Source organism: Balearica regulorum, chromosome 1, assembly GCF_011004875.1.
Source record: "Balearica regulorum gibbericeps isolate bBalReg1 chromosome 1, bBalReg1.pri, whole genome shotgun sequence".
Taxonomy (NCBI): domain Eukaryota; kingdom Metazoa; phylum Chordata; class Aves; order Gruiformes; family Gruidae; genus Balearica; species Balearica regulorum.
The window spans coordinates 89,109,995-89,126,539 of NC_046184.1; the positions used below are offsets into that span (position 1 = coordinate 89,109,995).

The 16,545-nt window shown below is 50.0% G+C and overlaps 1 protein-coding gene across 1 annotated transcript in view; it reads left to right on the plus strand.

Annotated features, from left to right (window-relative positions):
* Positions 1 to 16,545, plus strand: part of CASQ2 (calsequestrin 2) — a 34,770-nt gene that overhangs the window by 5,128 nt on the left and 13,097 nt on the right. The window contains exons 2-6 of the mRNA XM_075765248.1: positions 9,001 to 9,085; positions 10,522 to 10,622; positions 12,807 to 12,918; positions 14,237 to 14,310; positions 14,770 to 14,900. Of these exons, the coding sequence (XP_075621363.1) occupies positions 9,001 to 9,085; positions 10,522 to 10,622; positions 12,807 to 12,918; positions 14,237 to 14,310; positions 14,770 to 14,900 (503 nt within the window). The remainder of the gene's footprint in view (positions 1 to 9,000; positions 9,086 to 10,521; positions 10,623 to 12,806; positions 12,919 to 14,236; positions 14,311 to 14,769; positions 14,901 to 16,545) is intronic.

Here is a 16,545-nt window from a genome sequence, read left to right on the forward strand (position 1 = left end):
AGAAGAGGGAGATGGTGCTCCCCTTTCCAGACCAGGTCTAGGATCAGCCTGACCTCTAGCAATAATAGCAGAACAAAGTGAAACACCTTGTAATATTTGGCCAATTCTGTAACACAAGGGAAAATTTCTACAAACCTGGGAGCATAAGACCATGAGATCACATTGCATGAGATCTGCCTTCCAGTGCCCAACCACAGTCAGAAGTTACCTGTGGTGTGAGAGGGAAAAAGAGATTTTGAATCCAGTAAAAGGCCAGGGTTAAATTTGGTGTAAGGTCTAGCTCCTCCCAGTTCATTTGAGAGCAAGGACTTATTTTCAAGTGTTGAAACTACTGCACTTTCCAGCTCAGGATGGAAAAACTGGTGCAAGATCAACTGGTTTTGGGGTGGTTCCACCCACATGGTCTTGAAATCTCTTGAGAGCAGATGGTTCCCATGAGAGTTCAGAGCCATGTAATATATAGCAAAAAGAGCTCTGCTTCTGATGTGACACAGAAAAAAGTTTTACAAATTTAGGTCTGTGCAGTTCATCACAGAAATTCATAGGAACCAGGAGACAAGATTCTAGTTTATCCCCATCTCTAGGTAGACTATAAATATAAAAAATATAACTATAACTAACTATAACTATAAAGTCAAGCCTTTCTTTAAGCACCTTTCTCTGTTTGTTTCACAGACACAGATTTCAGCCTTTTTCTTTGAAAATGGGCATGACAGAGCCCGAATACAATTTCCTGGGCTGGGTAGACACGTTAAACAGGACATGTTCACTGAGTGCCACAGAAACTGTCAGGTCTCTGGGTCCCTCCAGAGCAAGTCCTCAGGGTGAGAGATGAGGCACACCTGGCTCAATAGGTATGTGCAGAAGTCTACAGTGCAAGTGCCTTGTGCATACCTGTAATGGAAAAGGTGTTTTGGTTTCCATGGCTACTAAAACAGTGCCTTCCACTACAGGTAAGTTATTGCAAAAATAAGGAAGGAAGGGAGAGAAAAGGAAAAAGTGCGCACTGATTAGTTTGCCCTTTGAGACAATGTAAGTAGGTCTTAATTCATGAACAGCCAGCAGAGAAAGAGCACTGATTTTTAGCAGTAGCACCTAGGAGGATTTCACTCACTAACATGGCAGTCACAAAAACAAGTTACAGAGAGCTCTCTGTTTCACAGATGGGCGCATTGGCATCCAGGGACAAGTATGTGATTTGTTTTTTCTGTATAATAGTGGCAGAAACAATTTCCAAGGCTGCTTTACCTGTTATTGCCCAGTTTCTCTCTTTGAAGTCTCTCCGTCAGCTCCCAGCAGTGAGTTTGGACTGGCTGCATGAGCAGCATCTAGCATGAGACCCCACTTTCAATGCCATACTGCTCTTTGAGAGACACCTTCCTCAGCTGCTAAAGTGCGATCAGAGAGAGGTGTACTGACAGCAGTTCTCAGAGCAGAGACCAGCTGTAATCCCAGGAGTTAAAATCAAACTGGTTTCATCCAGAGACCCAACTTTTATGCAAATGCCACCTGGAGACATGGTGGACCCTTGTGAGCTTGGGTTCACTTGCTGACACAGTGCAAGGCCAAGCCTGCTCGGGCTTTGCAGGCTTTCTCAGCCCTGGCTTTTCTCACTGTCCAGCTGGAGACCAGACAACCTGTGTAGGTGTCATGCAAGACTTTAAGCTGCACAGAGACTCCTTCTGTGTCACTCCTGCCTTCAGAAATGCAATTGAGGAAAAACACTGAAAAGCCCATCCTGTTAGGTCGGCCATCCTGCCACACTAGTCTGCTTCCCAAAAAAGTGCCAGCGAGGGTTTCCCGTGCCTTCCTGCTGGGCTGGATCTTGGGAGGCAGGGTCTCACTCCTGTATAACGTCGTGCCTTTGCCCCATCCTGAGTGCGGGGACCTCAAAAGGACTAGCTTGAGCTCACACTCGCCTACTCAGTGGACATGTGTGGTGTTCATAGTTATCATTTCATGTTGTCCACCTTGGACCTTGACATTTCTCAAGAGCGTCCCCGTGGGCTGGGGCAGCTGTTGCTCTGCCAGGCAGACTGCGTACAGTGGGCCATGCCATCCTCGCCCACCGTGACCTTACTCTAGAGCTTCATCTGCCAGCGCCCTTCATCTAAAACTGAAGTAATCAAAGCCCATGACTGCCCTTCCTTCGTGCCTGAGCTTCATTTGTGGGTAGAGTGGAAAGGGGATACAATAATTCTCTTTAAACACCCAAGAGGGACAAGAGCTATTTAAGCACTAAGCCTAAGGACAAATGGGCTATGAATAAACCGAGCCTGGAAACTAGGAAGTCCCTAATCACCAGAGGAGGAAGACGTCAAGGGGAGAACAGCCCAACGAGTTTTAAATGGACATTGACCAGGTTGTGACAGAGATTGAATGACACCATCCTGGGTTTGATGACCAAAGATATCCTTTTGCAGCCTCTGTCCCTAAATAACAGGCACCCAGGCAAGGAATCCATGGCCTAGGAGAGAAGCGACTTAGCAAGGTCCAAGTTCTCCTCTTTTCTTTTTTTTTTTTTTTTTTTTTACCTCCTTTGCACATTGGGATTTACCTACATACATGAGACAAAACCTTGCCTGAGGAAATAGAACGAGCAGCAATACCGAATAGCTCAATTCCGGGGGGGAGCACAGAGCAGACAGTTGCTCCTCCCCTCCCGGGTGCTCTGGGACTGACAGTGCTCCCTCCTAAGCAGTGCTGATGGTGCTCATTCCTGCGCGCTCTCTGGCACAGCTTTGGCGAAGGCCAGCTGCCCTACATGAGACCTCCTTTTTCTGGGAACCCTGTCTGGCCCTGGCAGGAGAAGGACTGCTGACAGCTAGCAGACCTCTGACACCTCGAACCTTGCGCAAAGGGGGCTACGTGGTTTTAAAGCTTTCCTCAGTTCTTATTTCTTTCTGCTCGTTCCTTGGGTAAAAGGAGCCCTCCATTCCCCTAGGGTCCCCCCTTGCTGATCCTTCCTGCAGATGCAGGGTGGGAGCTCTGGCTCTCCCCTGCAGCATCCCAGGCTCTCTGGAGTTTCAGAGGAGCTGGCTGACACCCACTCGGTCAGAAACTCAAGAAATCTGGCTTGTTCTGGGGAGCTGGAGGCATGGGAATGACATGGGCAATGGTCAGCGGAGGTGAACGGGCTGAATATCAAGCATGTTTCTCTCCTCCAGCACCTACTGAAAGGAGCCAGCTTGTGCCCTGCACAGGCTTCATGGCGGCATCCAGCCTTTGGTTTCAAAGCAGCCTCTCTGAGGCCAGAAAGACAAAAAGGTAGCGATGGCCTCACTTTTGTCAAGGACAGCCCCCAGCTTGCGCTTCTGGTCTCTGTTTTGTCAAAGGGGAGCTTAGCAGGGTGGCCCCTGGGCACCGTCCCAGACCCCACAACCTGGGTCAGCACATGCACGCACGCACGCACGCCCCGGGCTGTCCTCGCCGTGCAAACTGCCCAGCTGAGTCGGCAAAACGTCTGTGATGCAGCGCCAGCGAGGACTGGCCGGCAGCAGCGGCAGGTGGCCCCTGCACCCGTGGGTGCTCGGTGGCACGGCCATCGGCCCCGCTTAGCTCATGGCTTGGGAGTGGGTGGGGGGGTCTGTGCTTTGGCTTACAGCTTGCTAAAATTAGGGATGCCCAGTGCGGATAAAAATACTAACTATGCAAAACCTTTAGGGAGGCAGCCAAAGAGCACATCGTATGTCTGACCGGGCTGAGCGGCTGCGCGGCAATTAAAGCCCCCGGGCAGTGTTCTTGGAGCATTACCTGTGAAAGCCACCTCCGCAGGAGTGACCTTTGGGTGTTCCATATTTGGGGACTTGCCTTTTAGTCCGCAGAGCAGCGACCCCTCGGAGGGCAGGTTCAGCAATAAACAGCCTTTCCGGGCACCTCAGGTGGTGGAAAAGGGCAGGAAGGTGGGACCAACATGCTCTGCCCCGGTCCCGCTGCCAGAAGAGCCGCTCCTCTAGTGGCAGCTGCCCAGAAGGCTTCTACCCCTTCCCTTTGACCACCATGATGCTTCAGGACCTGTAATTTACCAGCCTGAATTATGCAAGAACCCAAAATATTGCTGGTGGGGTATGCAAAGGGATGCTAGAGGAGACCACGCAGCTTTAGGAAGGAGAGATATTCTACTCTGCTCTCCAACAAACTGTTCACCAGCTTCAACAACAGAGAAGCCAATCGTAGCATGAAGGCATGAGTCCTGCATAAGGATTCAAAGCTTTTGGGGAAATACCCTAGATTTTTGCAATCTCCTCCTGCGGCTTCTGGAAATAAACCCCTAACATTTTGCTATGTAAAATCATCGCCATTACGTCAACCAGGTTCTGACCATCAACATGAACTGCAGCTTTAAAGAGAGTAGGAGAGAAACAACAGAGAGGTGTAGATTGCTTGAGGGACATTCCTTCGTCATCTCCTGTTGCTCTTCTCCTTGCACTGCTTAAGTTTTGCTCTTCCACTGCTGCCAGCTAGGGAAACAGAAAGCTCCCCATGCTTAAGAGAAGTTTGCTCATGATGGCTTTCACAGAGACCCACATGTCTCCAGTGCCTTGTTTCCCAACCTGACCGGCTGGGGAAGATGAACCTTACTGCCTGTGGGAGCTCGAGGCAGGTACTAGAGAAGTGGGAAGAAAATCCAGGCCACAAAGCCATAACATCACTCCACAATGAAAAAATGACCATGCTGAGACTCCCATGCCCATTTGTAACCCTCTCTGCTGGATCTTGTCTGCCATTTAGCAGCAAAACTGACACCAAATGCAAAGTTTGGCACAATCAGCGTTGTCTGCAGCTGGAATACGACTGTGGTGAGGCAGCTGGTGACACTTCTGCTGCTCTGTAACCTAGGATTTCAGAATGACACTGTGGGTCTTAAATCTCCTGAAACTTCCCAGAATCACTTCTAGGTTCACATAGGTACAGTAGATGTAAAGCTGAGATGTTCTGGCAGGCAGGTGCTTCTTTCCATCCCCATTATTCAGATTGCCTGTGAGTGTTGACACCATCCAAGATGAGGTGGTGCTTGCTTACTTGGTGGTACTCGAGCTTCAGTTTGGGCTGGCACTTCTCACACATCCCAGAGGGCCATGCACTCTCTCACGCTTATCCAAATTCAAGTATGGCTATTACCTGAGGGAAGTGGGAGAAAGGAGGAGTGCTCCCAAACTCACACCTCCTTTTCCCAAGGCTGCACAGGACACAGCTTGTGATCCTGTGGCTAGAAAGTATGCATTGCAAGGTCTTCATGCACGTGATATGAAGGCTGCAAAATGTGCACGGGACTGAGCTTACAAGCTTCTGGGATCTTTGTTCATGCTCTCAGCCACCTTTTTCTACCCAGAGGTCTTGCTATACCCCAGGGACTGCATGACCAGTTAGGTCCGGTTCTTCCAGGGCAGTTTCTGCCCTCCGTCTCCCCATGCAGCTGTTGAAGCTAAATTACTTGCTATGGAGGCTGACACAAAGGCAAGGGCTCTGGCTGGCCAAGACTTCAAGTGATATGAATTTAAAGGGAGGAGGAGGAGGGGGAAAGGAGGAGGGGCTGTGTTCTTACATTACAGATGCCTCAGTCCCAAGGTCCTGAGCCAAAAGGATTGTCAAGATTAGAAACATTATCTGCATTCAAATCCCACTAGCATTATGGAATCAGAAAATACTGTAAGGGGATATATAAACGCTTGATACTGTAATGAGCAGGGGGCAACTAGCCAAGCTGCTGTGCCTCTGGCATATTCTGTATTTTGCTGCCTTATGGGATTCAAATATAGTTGTGGGAATATATCTTCACCTATGCGCTGGTCAGACTCACCTGCTGTAGTGGAAAGCAGAGAAAGCACGGGCAGGAGCAATGCCTAGCCCCTGCATAGCTGGCACTTGAAAAAGCCACCAGAGGTATTGACGCTCTGCAAAGGTCTCCTGCCTCCGGGCACTGCCACAGTGGAAAGAGTTCCTGAGAGGCTCATGTTGCATAAAGATTTCCCTGGTGCAGGACTCCAGTGCTCCGTGCATGAGCACAAGCTGTACCGCTCACCTCATTATCTCATTACTGTGAAAGTCCCAGCAAGGAGGCAGGCTGCCCACATAGCTCTCAGCTCCATCCCCGCAGGCACACGCTGTGCGTACACACTCTCCTAAATACACACGGTGTTGCACATCTTCTCTCAAGATGAGCCTCTTCAGAGAAACATCGCCAAACACTCGTACCTATGGTACGTGTCTCCTAGAGACAGTCTCGCTAGGCACAGTCACAGAAGCCCTGCCACACCAACAGGCACACTGCCGGCATTACTGTGACACTTTTTGCCTCCCGAGCCCTAACGAAGTGTACACTCCCACAGTCTCACACAAAGAGGCCTTCATCCCATCACCCGCGTTTTCTTGACACGTTTACTGTTTCCCAGCAAGCTCCCACACTCACAGCTGCACCCACACCCCCCCGAAGAGCTACCTCACGTACACTGCATGCTGACATACATTACTCCTGATCGATGCCTCCTCTCTTGCAAACATCCCCGTTCGTGCCCAAGCATTTGTCTGTAGCAGGTGTTGCAACTTTTCTGCACATTTCTGAGCTTCTTCAAACACTCCCAAGAAACCCTAACCTCCTGTGTGCAGGAGTCAAGAACTATTGGGTTTAAACAGCCTTGACTTTGCCCCAGCACACGGCTAACATAGCTGTAAGTAAGTAGCCAGATCATGTATGGGCTGGACTGGACATGATTGGACCGTCTTCTTCCCTTGGGCTTTCTGTTTTAACCTCTGGTCACAGTGCAGCCAGAGCCTCAAATGTTGACTCTGAGGAAGCGCTACACAACTGTCCCTCGGTGCAGGCACACATTGACAACGTTTCCTAAAGATACTGATCCCACAGGCTCCATCCCTTTGTCCAGTAAAGGCAAATGCCCATAGTGGGGAACAGAAAACAGTGTCTTCCGCCACCACCTGCTTGCAGATGTCTAGGGAGCTCACAGAGGTGTCCATCTCTCCTTGCATTATTGGATACCAGCTGCTCTCAGGTGCTCTGACGTGGATGGCTGTGGCCTGAGCCAGGAGATGAGATGCCATATGAGTCAGACCAATGCTCCGATGCCTTATTAGTGGATGTGCAAATACGGACCAGTGCTCTGCCCCATTCAGGCAGTATCTCCTGTAAGCACAAGCCCTGACTGTGCAGCCTCACCTTTATTTCAAAGACTGGCAGAGAGCAAGGAAAGATCAGTGAGATAGCCTGTTTCCTGCACAACACAAGCACCCCTCCTGCCTCACACAGCAAGCATTTCCCCCTAAAGACGACAGGCCAGTAGCCGCAGGGGGATGAAGGTTGCAGCCATGTGGAGAATACGTCCTTCTGGAGGGCTTCGGGAGAGGCCTGGAGACACGTATTTGGTGGAAGGGAGAAGACAACCATGTTCTCCATCACTCCCCTTCACCCAAGCAAGGTCCCTGAGCCCTGGTTGCTAGGGTGCCTACCATTGCCCCCCAGGATTTGAGGGAAGGGCTGAGTGCTGCCAGCATGGGGAGAGCTGGCCAGACCCATGACGCCCCGGGGTGCGGGCGATGGGGCTGTCCCACCGCTTTTGCTCCCTGATGCCTTTAATTGCCGCTCGCTCTCACAGTGGCCGGGCGCAGGCGGAGGCTATTTATAGCAGGGAGCCAAGGGGCCGCGCGGCCACGGGGGCAGTGCCTCTGGGTGACATTCAAACTGGCTTTGAGGCTGGGGGAGGGTGCTAAAATGGGTCCTGGGGGAGGGTGTTCCTCATAAATCATCCCGCCACCCCTCTGGCCATGGCTTTTCTTCTGCCCCCCTCCAGCCTCCTGCTGCCAAGCACAGGCAGCTGTGCCCTAATAGGGACATTCCTGTCCCACAGGCCCCTGACCCCTCATCACCATCATCCCCCCACATCCGGCAGCGTTGGGAGGGGTGACAGCAAGACGACCATCAGCATCAGAGGCATTCATGGAGCAGAGAGGGGAGAGGGAGGAGAAGGGGGCTCTTACAGCTGCTTTGTGGTCTCAGAGCATCGTCACTGCCTTGTAGGGTCTCCAGCGTGCTTGTGGTGGGGCTAAGTTGGTCATCTGATCAATAGGGGAGCTCGTTTCCTAGGGTCATCCCATCTCTACGGAGCCTGTCTGGAATTCTCAAGGTCTCATCCAGGGCCGCTCCCACTGTGGGGCACTTGCAGAACATCTCTCCTTTCCTCACATATCTATTTTCACAAAACAGGCAGGAACTCAGTATCTTCAAGAGGCCCCTTCATCAAAAATGGTGGGAATAGGGTGCAGTGGTTTCTGAAGCTGCAGGGAGGCAAACACAAGCGTGGCTGAGATTAGACACATTTCTGTAGGAAAAAGAGGGGACCAGGAACTGGCGGGTGGCTGAAACCTGAACAGGAGACATGACTTAAAGCATTTTATAGGAGAAGGGGCAGCTTTCGCAAAGCCGGGAGTCTCTCCACTTTGTTTTGCTGGGAGCCTGGTTTGGCCAGCCCATTACATGTACGAAGGAAACACAATGCTGCAGTGCCCTGCATCCCCCCCAGTTTGCAGCCAGTGCTGCCTGCACCAAACACTTCCAGAGTTAAAATACCCACAGTGCCTACATGCCATGCTCCCTTGCGGGAGACCACCGAGGCATGAGGGAGGAGACAACTTTTGCTTTGTGTTAGTGTTAGGTCTTTCTCCTAGCCATGCTCACTGCTTTTTTGGTGGCCCTGGTTCAGCCAGGAGCCCTCTCCCAATGCCCAAATGTCAAACTGCAGTTAGTAGCGTGTGGTATCACCAGCAAACTCAGTGATGCGACACAGTGGGAAGAAATCCAACCCTTGTGACCTCTGGGCAGTGTTATCTCAGCAGGGAGGCAGCATGTGACGCGTCCCACCCCTTGGTGCTGCCTGAAAGCAGAATATGGGTCACTTGTGTCTGTCGTGCCCTGCTAGCAGGGCATGATGCCCTTTAGCTGCCCTGTGGTGTTAATGCCGCTAACGTTGGGCTCTCTGGTTCCTCCCACAGCTGGCAGCTCAGGTCCTGGAGCCCAGGAGCATCGGCTTTGGGATGGTGGACTCCAAGAAGGATGCCAAACTTGCTAAAAAGCTAGGTGAGTCCCATATCTGATATCTCTGGAATAGCTTGTAGAGGGTGTTGGAGTGATGCCCAACAGCCAGCCCCATAGAGGACAGTCAAATCTTTGTCACCAGGATGGGGAGGGTGATGGTGGTGAGTGCACACTGACCACCTGCCCACCCCAACATGGGCAGGGTCAAGTAGGGGGGTGAAGATGAGAGGGATGAGTCAACAACCTTCCAGCAAAAAGCTTCCTGACAGGGTACCAAACCAAGTGAAAAAGAAAGCCAATTCATGCCATAGCAATGAGAGGGTGGAAGCTCACAGCTTGCTGAGCAGAAACTGTAGATAGTTGACATGGAATAACTCTATGCTCTTCCTGCACAGAGACAGGTCTTACACAGTAGCGCAGAACCAAAACATACAGGGACATCACATAGGCCCCCAAATGTCACCAGCCCCATGGCAGAGTGATTCCCCAGCTACTAATTGGGGAGCCACAGCCTTGCAATGGTTTGGCAACCACTAACCCTTCTGACTTGGTCCCCAGAGCAGAAGAGGAAATTTCCTGTAAAGGTGAAAGGCTGCTGCATTGTCCACCCCTGGAAACAGCTGCCTTCCAGGGGCTGGCAATTCCTTCATATTTTAGTCCCACTATGGGACATAAATACAACAGCACATAAATGTACCACTACACTGAAGGTCAGAGGGTGTTTAGGCATACTGGACTGTAATTTTCTTTCCTAAATTAGAGGCTAAGTGTGCTGGTGGAAGCTAAACTAAAACTGAAAGCTTCTGCCTCTTCAAGAAGGAACAAACTACCAACCACCTTGACCCGTGGTACCCTTGCGGGAGCTTAGTGCTGCTGATTTTGGAGCCTCCACTGAGATGCTGTGGCAACCAGTCCTCAGTCCAGTGAAACACCATTCAAATCTGACAGCCTGCCATCTGTGGCTTCTCTACCATAGGTTTCTAACCCTCTTGCAAGGCTAGCTAAGCTGCAGAGAGATGGAAGCTCACTTTGTTTTCCAGCTCACTGTTTATGTTCCCATAGTTCAGTCGTCTCTGGGCAGAGAGCACAACCCACATCAAAATCCATTTTCTATCTAGCGTCAGGTTGTTCAAATTTGGGATGTCAGTTAGAGCCCAGTACTATTTACTGCAATATATATAGCCAAGCTAAAACAAGTTCCCGGTACAGAGTTTTTTCAACTGAGGCCAAACTGCGACCTGAACGAAAAAGTTCAATATTTGGGAGGAAGCTAGCACTAGTTCTGCCTGAGGTCTGTCCCTTGTGCCATGAAACATCAGTCAGGAGATTGTTCAGGTTGTTTCTAACTGGACTAAGTCAGTGAATTGGGAACTGCATTTTCCAAGGAGGTGTTGCAGAATAACAAGCAAGATACTCTGTAGTAAAAATGCTTTTAGTGGCATGTTGACCACATTATGTTTATTGTCTCGTTTTTGCAGGGTTGGTTGAAGAGGGAAGTCTCTACGTCTTTAAGGAGGAGCGGTTGATTGAATTTGATGGGGAACTGGCCACGGATGTCTTGGTGGAATTCCTCTTGGATGTAAGCACAGATAAGCACAGAGCCAGATAAAACCTCTGAGAGGCCTTGCTAATACTTTGTTAAAAAACACAGGGTTATCTTTATTTGAAATTCCACTCCTGCTTGCTGCACGCTGGAAGAGATGATGTTGTTTGCCAGCTTCCCAAATACTTGTCTGACCATGAGTTCCCAGGAAAGCTGGTACTTTTCTATGCCACCAACCACTTATATCTTAAAGACATTTTGCTCTCCTGTTTACGGAGTATTTGATTGGAAGCAAGCAACAATCTCATATAACTAACTGCTAGTCACCCGCCTCAGTTAGCAAGCTGATGTGCAAACACTTTGCCGTTTGCAAAATCCTTCAGTGTTTGGTTTTTTTTAAAGAAGAGTTATTAAAAAAAAATAAATCCAAGAAGTAGCATTCTCATAGAGCAACTAAAAAGAGCTCAATTCATTGAAAAAGGTATATGCTGCAAACTATTTGCCCATTTCTAGACACAACAGCACAAACAATGTAGTGTACTACTGCCTCTTCAGTGAACTTACTGAATGCACTGCCATGAGTTAGAGAAGACCCTAGGACTTAGTGGTCTTGGGTCATTTTGTGCACAGGCACAACTATGCACTCACCCTTGCACCTAAATGCAAAAGAGATGCTGACTCTCTCATTAACGTGTTGCACTTCTCTTTACATTTTATTCCAAAAGCCCAAAACCACGGTCATTGTTTTGTAGTGAAAACATTTCGCAGTGACTTGGCTTTCCTTTGAAATGAGGCTCCCCTTAAGAGCAGCCGTGCAATAATGCAGATAAGGGAGGTAAGGCGAGCAACGGAGCCGGCAGGGTTTGTTTCACAGGGTGGCAGGTTGCCTAAATGGTCACCTGAGGTGCAGGAGTGCCAGTGGCGAAAGGCACGGCCAGGGGAGAGAAACAGCTCCCTAGGACCTCAGCTCTCCTACGGCAATGTGTCTGTGGCTGCGCGCATCAGGTATTGTGGCCAAAACGCATGCAAATGGCTTCAGGGACAGAAGCGGGCATCTGCCCCACCCAGGAGGGCCACAGATGGGGCAGGATGTTGCTGTGACCCCGGCAGTGGTGGGATCCCTGGTTTCTGTGGCTCAGGCCACTATGGCAGCAGGGAGCTGCCCACACTGCTCTGGATGCAGCGGGGACACAGCCATAAGCCAGAGCATCGCTCACAAAGGGTGCAGCGAAAGGCTTTGAGAGGTTTTACTTGCTGTGCTTTGTGTTGTGCCACTGAAAAAACTATGTTCTGTGAACACAGGAAGGAGCAAGTACTTCTGTTTGTGTGTTTTCCACTCGAAGGAAAATACCCAGCAAAGCAGGGAAATAAGAGCAAACAAATTTGTGGTGCTTCAGCAGCCTGATCTCAAAGGAAAACAAACCCAGAAGTCCCCTACTCCTCTGTAGGCTGTACAGTGGCTTTTTTTTTTTTTTTTTCCCCTTAGTGAAACCATGCCTGATTTACACTGGAATTTCTGGGCAAAATAATCAAATCAAATCTTTTCACCAGCAGTGGCTGGCTAAGAAAACAGAAACAAAGTTTGGATCAACAACAAGCTGAAGCAGCAGATAGGTCTTCCAACTTCCTCATCGACACTGTGACGGTGTCTGGGGACAAAGCATGGGTTTAACCCATTATGCATAGGAGAATCAGCCAGGAAAATTCACATCCACAGACTTTCCAGTGCTCCAAAACGTTGTTTGGCCACCCTCTAGCATGCTGGGTTTAATGTTTTCCAAAAGCGAGTTCTTTGCAATCACCTCCTCCAGCAAATGACACTTCAAAACAAGTATATCCATCGCTCACAGAAGTTCAGTCCCCATACCAGCTCCTTTCAACTGCTCTCCCTTCTTCTCAGACTCTCTAAAGCCAGCTGCAATCGCTAGCCCTTATCTCACATCACAGCAGGTCCCTCAGCATCCATTTGGAGTACTCAGACCTCGCTCAGCTTCCCTCTTGATGCTTCAACCTATCCAGTGAACCTACTAACGGCTCCCTCTGAAGGTGACCTGCATCCCTCAGTTCATCAAATTAAGGCAGAGAGCACTAAGTAGGGTTTCCTGCAGCAGAGAAATTGGGTGACCTCTTTCTCCCCACTTAGGCTGCTAGTGACACCCCCTGCCAGGCATAGGTTGGTGCTGCAAATCGTTGTGTTATCAAATGCATTTGTCCTGGCAGCTGCTAGAAGACCCCGTGGAGATCATAAACAACAAGCTGGAGCTTCAGGCGTTTGACCAAATTGACGAGGAAATCAAACTCATCGGCTACTTCAAAGGAGAAGACTCTGAACGTAAGATTAATATGTTCCTCAGGGGGCTTGGAGCCTGGCTGGGGGCACTGGGGTCAGGCACTGGTTCTTCTGCATGAACGTTAAGGGTGTTAGGAGTATATGGCAGGCTGTGACAGTGCCAAAGTTGCTGGAGGATGAGGTGGGGTTGCAGGCAAGTTTCTGCTGTTGCTATGCACGAACCCATTCCTACACCACCAGCAGTGACCCTTCTGCAAGGTGTCTGCTGGCAGAAGGGGGTGATAATCCAGGATCTCCTGAAGTGAAGTATGTCTACCTCACCCAAAACCAGCTGAGGTTGCAGTTACATTGGGTGAACTCCTAAAGGGAGCAAAGCTCCCCCTCTTATGAGCAGTGAGCCCAAAAGATTAAACAAACAAAGACGGAGGGGGGAACAAAGGGAAAGAGAGGGACACACATTAAATACTATCTTGGCAAACATAAAGCAGCAGTAAGCAGGATGCCTTAGGGCAGCCCAGCAGAGGCACTGACCTGTTTCTCCTCACTGGACACCAAGACTGAGAAGAGGCTGGTCCCGTGCCCTGAGTGATGTGCAACTCAGGAACCATTCCAGGCAAACCCATCAGCTTTCACAAGCCTTGAGAAACCCTCACCCGAGTCTCTCCCCGGCAAGCCCCAGCAGTCTCCTCCGCCGGCCCCGAGCGCTCCCCCTGCTCACTGGGCAGTGCTGGCAGCGTGCACCCCACACTTGCAATGCTTGATTTTAGCAAGAAGACAGGTATTCCTACCTGAACAAGCAATGTATCACCACATCTGCTGCACTGCAGCGGCCCATCCACCTCTCCCTTCAGCATTCTCACCAGCTCAAATTGAGCTGCAGGGCACCTGGGGCAAGGTAGTTCAGTAACAAGTGTTTTGAAGAAAGGTGGGAAATGACTAATCACGCTTAGTGACCGTTTAGGGAATGGCAGCAATCATTAATGCTGGAGCAACTCCATGTATTTCCCAGGCTGAACTACTGCTTCTGCAAGAGGGCAGCTGCAAACACCCTTATCAACAGGCTGGAGTTGTAACCCCTGGATCTGCTTCAGAGGGCTGCTGATTTCAGCCCCAGTTAAGTGTGACATGCCAGGATCTGTAATTTTCCTGAGCACTGTGGGGCTGCACAACGTGTGTTCTGTTTGCTCCACATGAAATGGTCCTTGTTTGTAAACCCTGGACGGTTAGAAGAAACATAATGCCATCATCTGATGTATTTTGCAATAATTTACATTTGTTCTTCCCTCATGCCTTCTGTGCTGATCAGAGCATGGCCAGCTGCCTGTGAAATCTTTTCTTCATTCCCCTTTTCTCCTTCCAGATTACAAGGCATTTGAAGAAGCCGCCGAACACTTCCAGCCGTACATCAAGTTCTTTGCCACCTTTGACAAAGGGGTAAGGACCTCTGTAGGAGATCACAGACTCCACCACCTGTTTTCCAGAAGCTCAGGATGTTCCCAGATTTAATATCTGGCTCCAGCTTCTTGTTTTCAGTGTTCCTGTAATTTGCAGTACTGGTGTCTGCATTTGGATTTGGCCCTGTCACAAGATAGAAGGCTATTTCTGCAGTGCAGAGGCAGGTCCTGATCTGGGTTTGGAAACCAGCCCCATCAGATTTGCTGGACCTTGACTCTGGCCTTGCTCTGCCCCAGTGCTTGAGACCAGTAGTGTACATAACATCAGTAGTTTTTTTAACCAAGGGAAGATCCACCCAAATTTTGTTGGCCACCCCTAAGAGTGCATGCTCTGAAAGAGAAGAAGCCCCTTGGCCTCAGCTCTGCCACCGGGAGAGACTCTGGGTAGGCAAAGAGGCACGTCAGGCTAACTCACCTCCGACCACCTGCTCTGCAACAGGTTGCCAAGAAATTAGGTCTGAAGATGAATGAGGTGGACTTCTATGAACCGTTTATGGATGAGCCTGTTCACATCCCCGATAAGCCTTACACAGAAGAGGAGCTGGTTGAATTTGTGAAGGAGCACAAAAGGTATGTAGTGTACAGGACACTCCTGGCCATGGGAAGTGGGTAAAGGTATCTGTCATTGCAGGCTTGCCCCTCTAGGGCATCCCTCAGTAAAAATTAGGATGACAACAACCTTTTGGTGATTTGCTGACCCAGGCTTGAGATTTTGGCTGGTCTTTTCCTACTCCCAGAGGTGCAAGTATCTGTGCTGCAAACAGAGCCCACCACCATGGGGCTGTGACAACACAGCTTCCCTCCTCCTCCTCCTCCCTGGTTAGTCCTCCCTCAAAAAGCAGGGAGGCTTGTAAGCAGTGGAGAGCAGAAACCTTGCCCTACTTGGCCATGCTTTTAATTTAGGTCTGTACAGAAGATGATCTTCTCCAAGGCCTCTCAAGCTAAAATCAAATTCTGTCCGGCCCCCTCCTTCCCCAAAACAGCTTCGCTAGTGGGTATATCCCTCTCCTGATGTCAGATATGTCTGTAGGCAGGTTCTGAACTCAGACCAAGTTCAGAAGAACTGTGATGGAATAAGAGGCTCCTGCTGACTTCAGGCACAGAGAGGAAGCCACTGATGTTATGGCTGTCTTAGTTCTCATCTGCAAAGGTGCTGAGCACCTACAATTTGGTCAAGTCAGTGGGAGCTGTGGATGCTCCGTGCTTTTTGCAGTCAAGTTTATTGCACAGTTGTTTAGGTTCTCGGCCACTAACAGTCTGGAAGCAACTGGAAAGGCTGATCTTTTTTACACCCTTAAAAACACAGCATAGGATAGTCATGCAGGCTCTCTGCTGCTCCTGCAACTGCATTTCCCAGCAGACATTCAAGGGACTAGAGAAGAGTTCAAGAAAAGCAGAACCGTTGATACTGTTAGGGGAGCCCAAATCGGGCTGAGCTGGAGGTTTGTGTTCACACACAGAGGGTTCAGAGACAAGAGATCATCTCCAGAGTCTGCAAGTCGCCAGACTTGGAAACAGATCTCTGCTTTTTCTGAAATATGAAGGGGTCCTCTATCTCCCATGTCCTTGCAGGTCACTTTGCTGACCTCCTGACCTCAGTCCTTCCCATCTTTCTTCCCAAGCTCTTTCTGTCAGGCAGCAGCGTCAGGAGGCTGATTGAATGCAGTCAGCTAAATGCTAGCCTAATAAGGCAAGCTCTCCATCAGCACAAAACAGCAGTGGAAGCCCCCCAAGTCTTACATATTTCAAGATGCTATGTGGCACTTGGTAGGAGAGAGGGGGTGGGCCATATATTTTGCAACTGCCAAGGCTCAGAAGGGAATTAAAAGGAATCAAAAGAAATCGGATGCCAAGGTGCTGCTATGGCAGGGGAGAAACCCCGGGGTGACAGTGGTATGTTCCCAGCAGTTAATGCTGAGTCTGTCGGAGCAGAAGTGCTTCTTCCTGCCTTGCCACCAGTAAAGGACCTAAAGCCAAATGCTGGAAGTGTAATTAGTCAGACACGGAGATGATCAGGCCTGTAGAGAAAAATGAAGCGACCTCAGCAGCTGCCACGTGCTGGTTCCCTGTAGACATCTTGGCAGGATCGTCTCCTCTGCAGGAAGGGGTAGAGGACCACTCGCCTCCTCCCCGTCACACAGCAGACTTTCTCACTCTACCCCTGCCAGTGGGCACGGGCTATCCCTCCACAGAGGTGCAAAGCCCTGCTGCCACC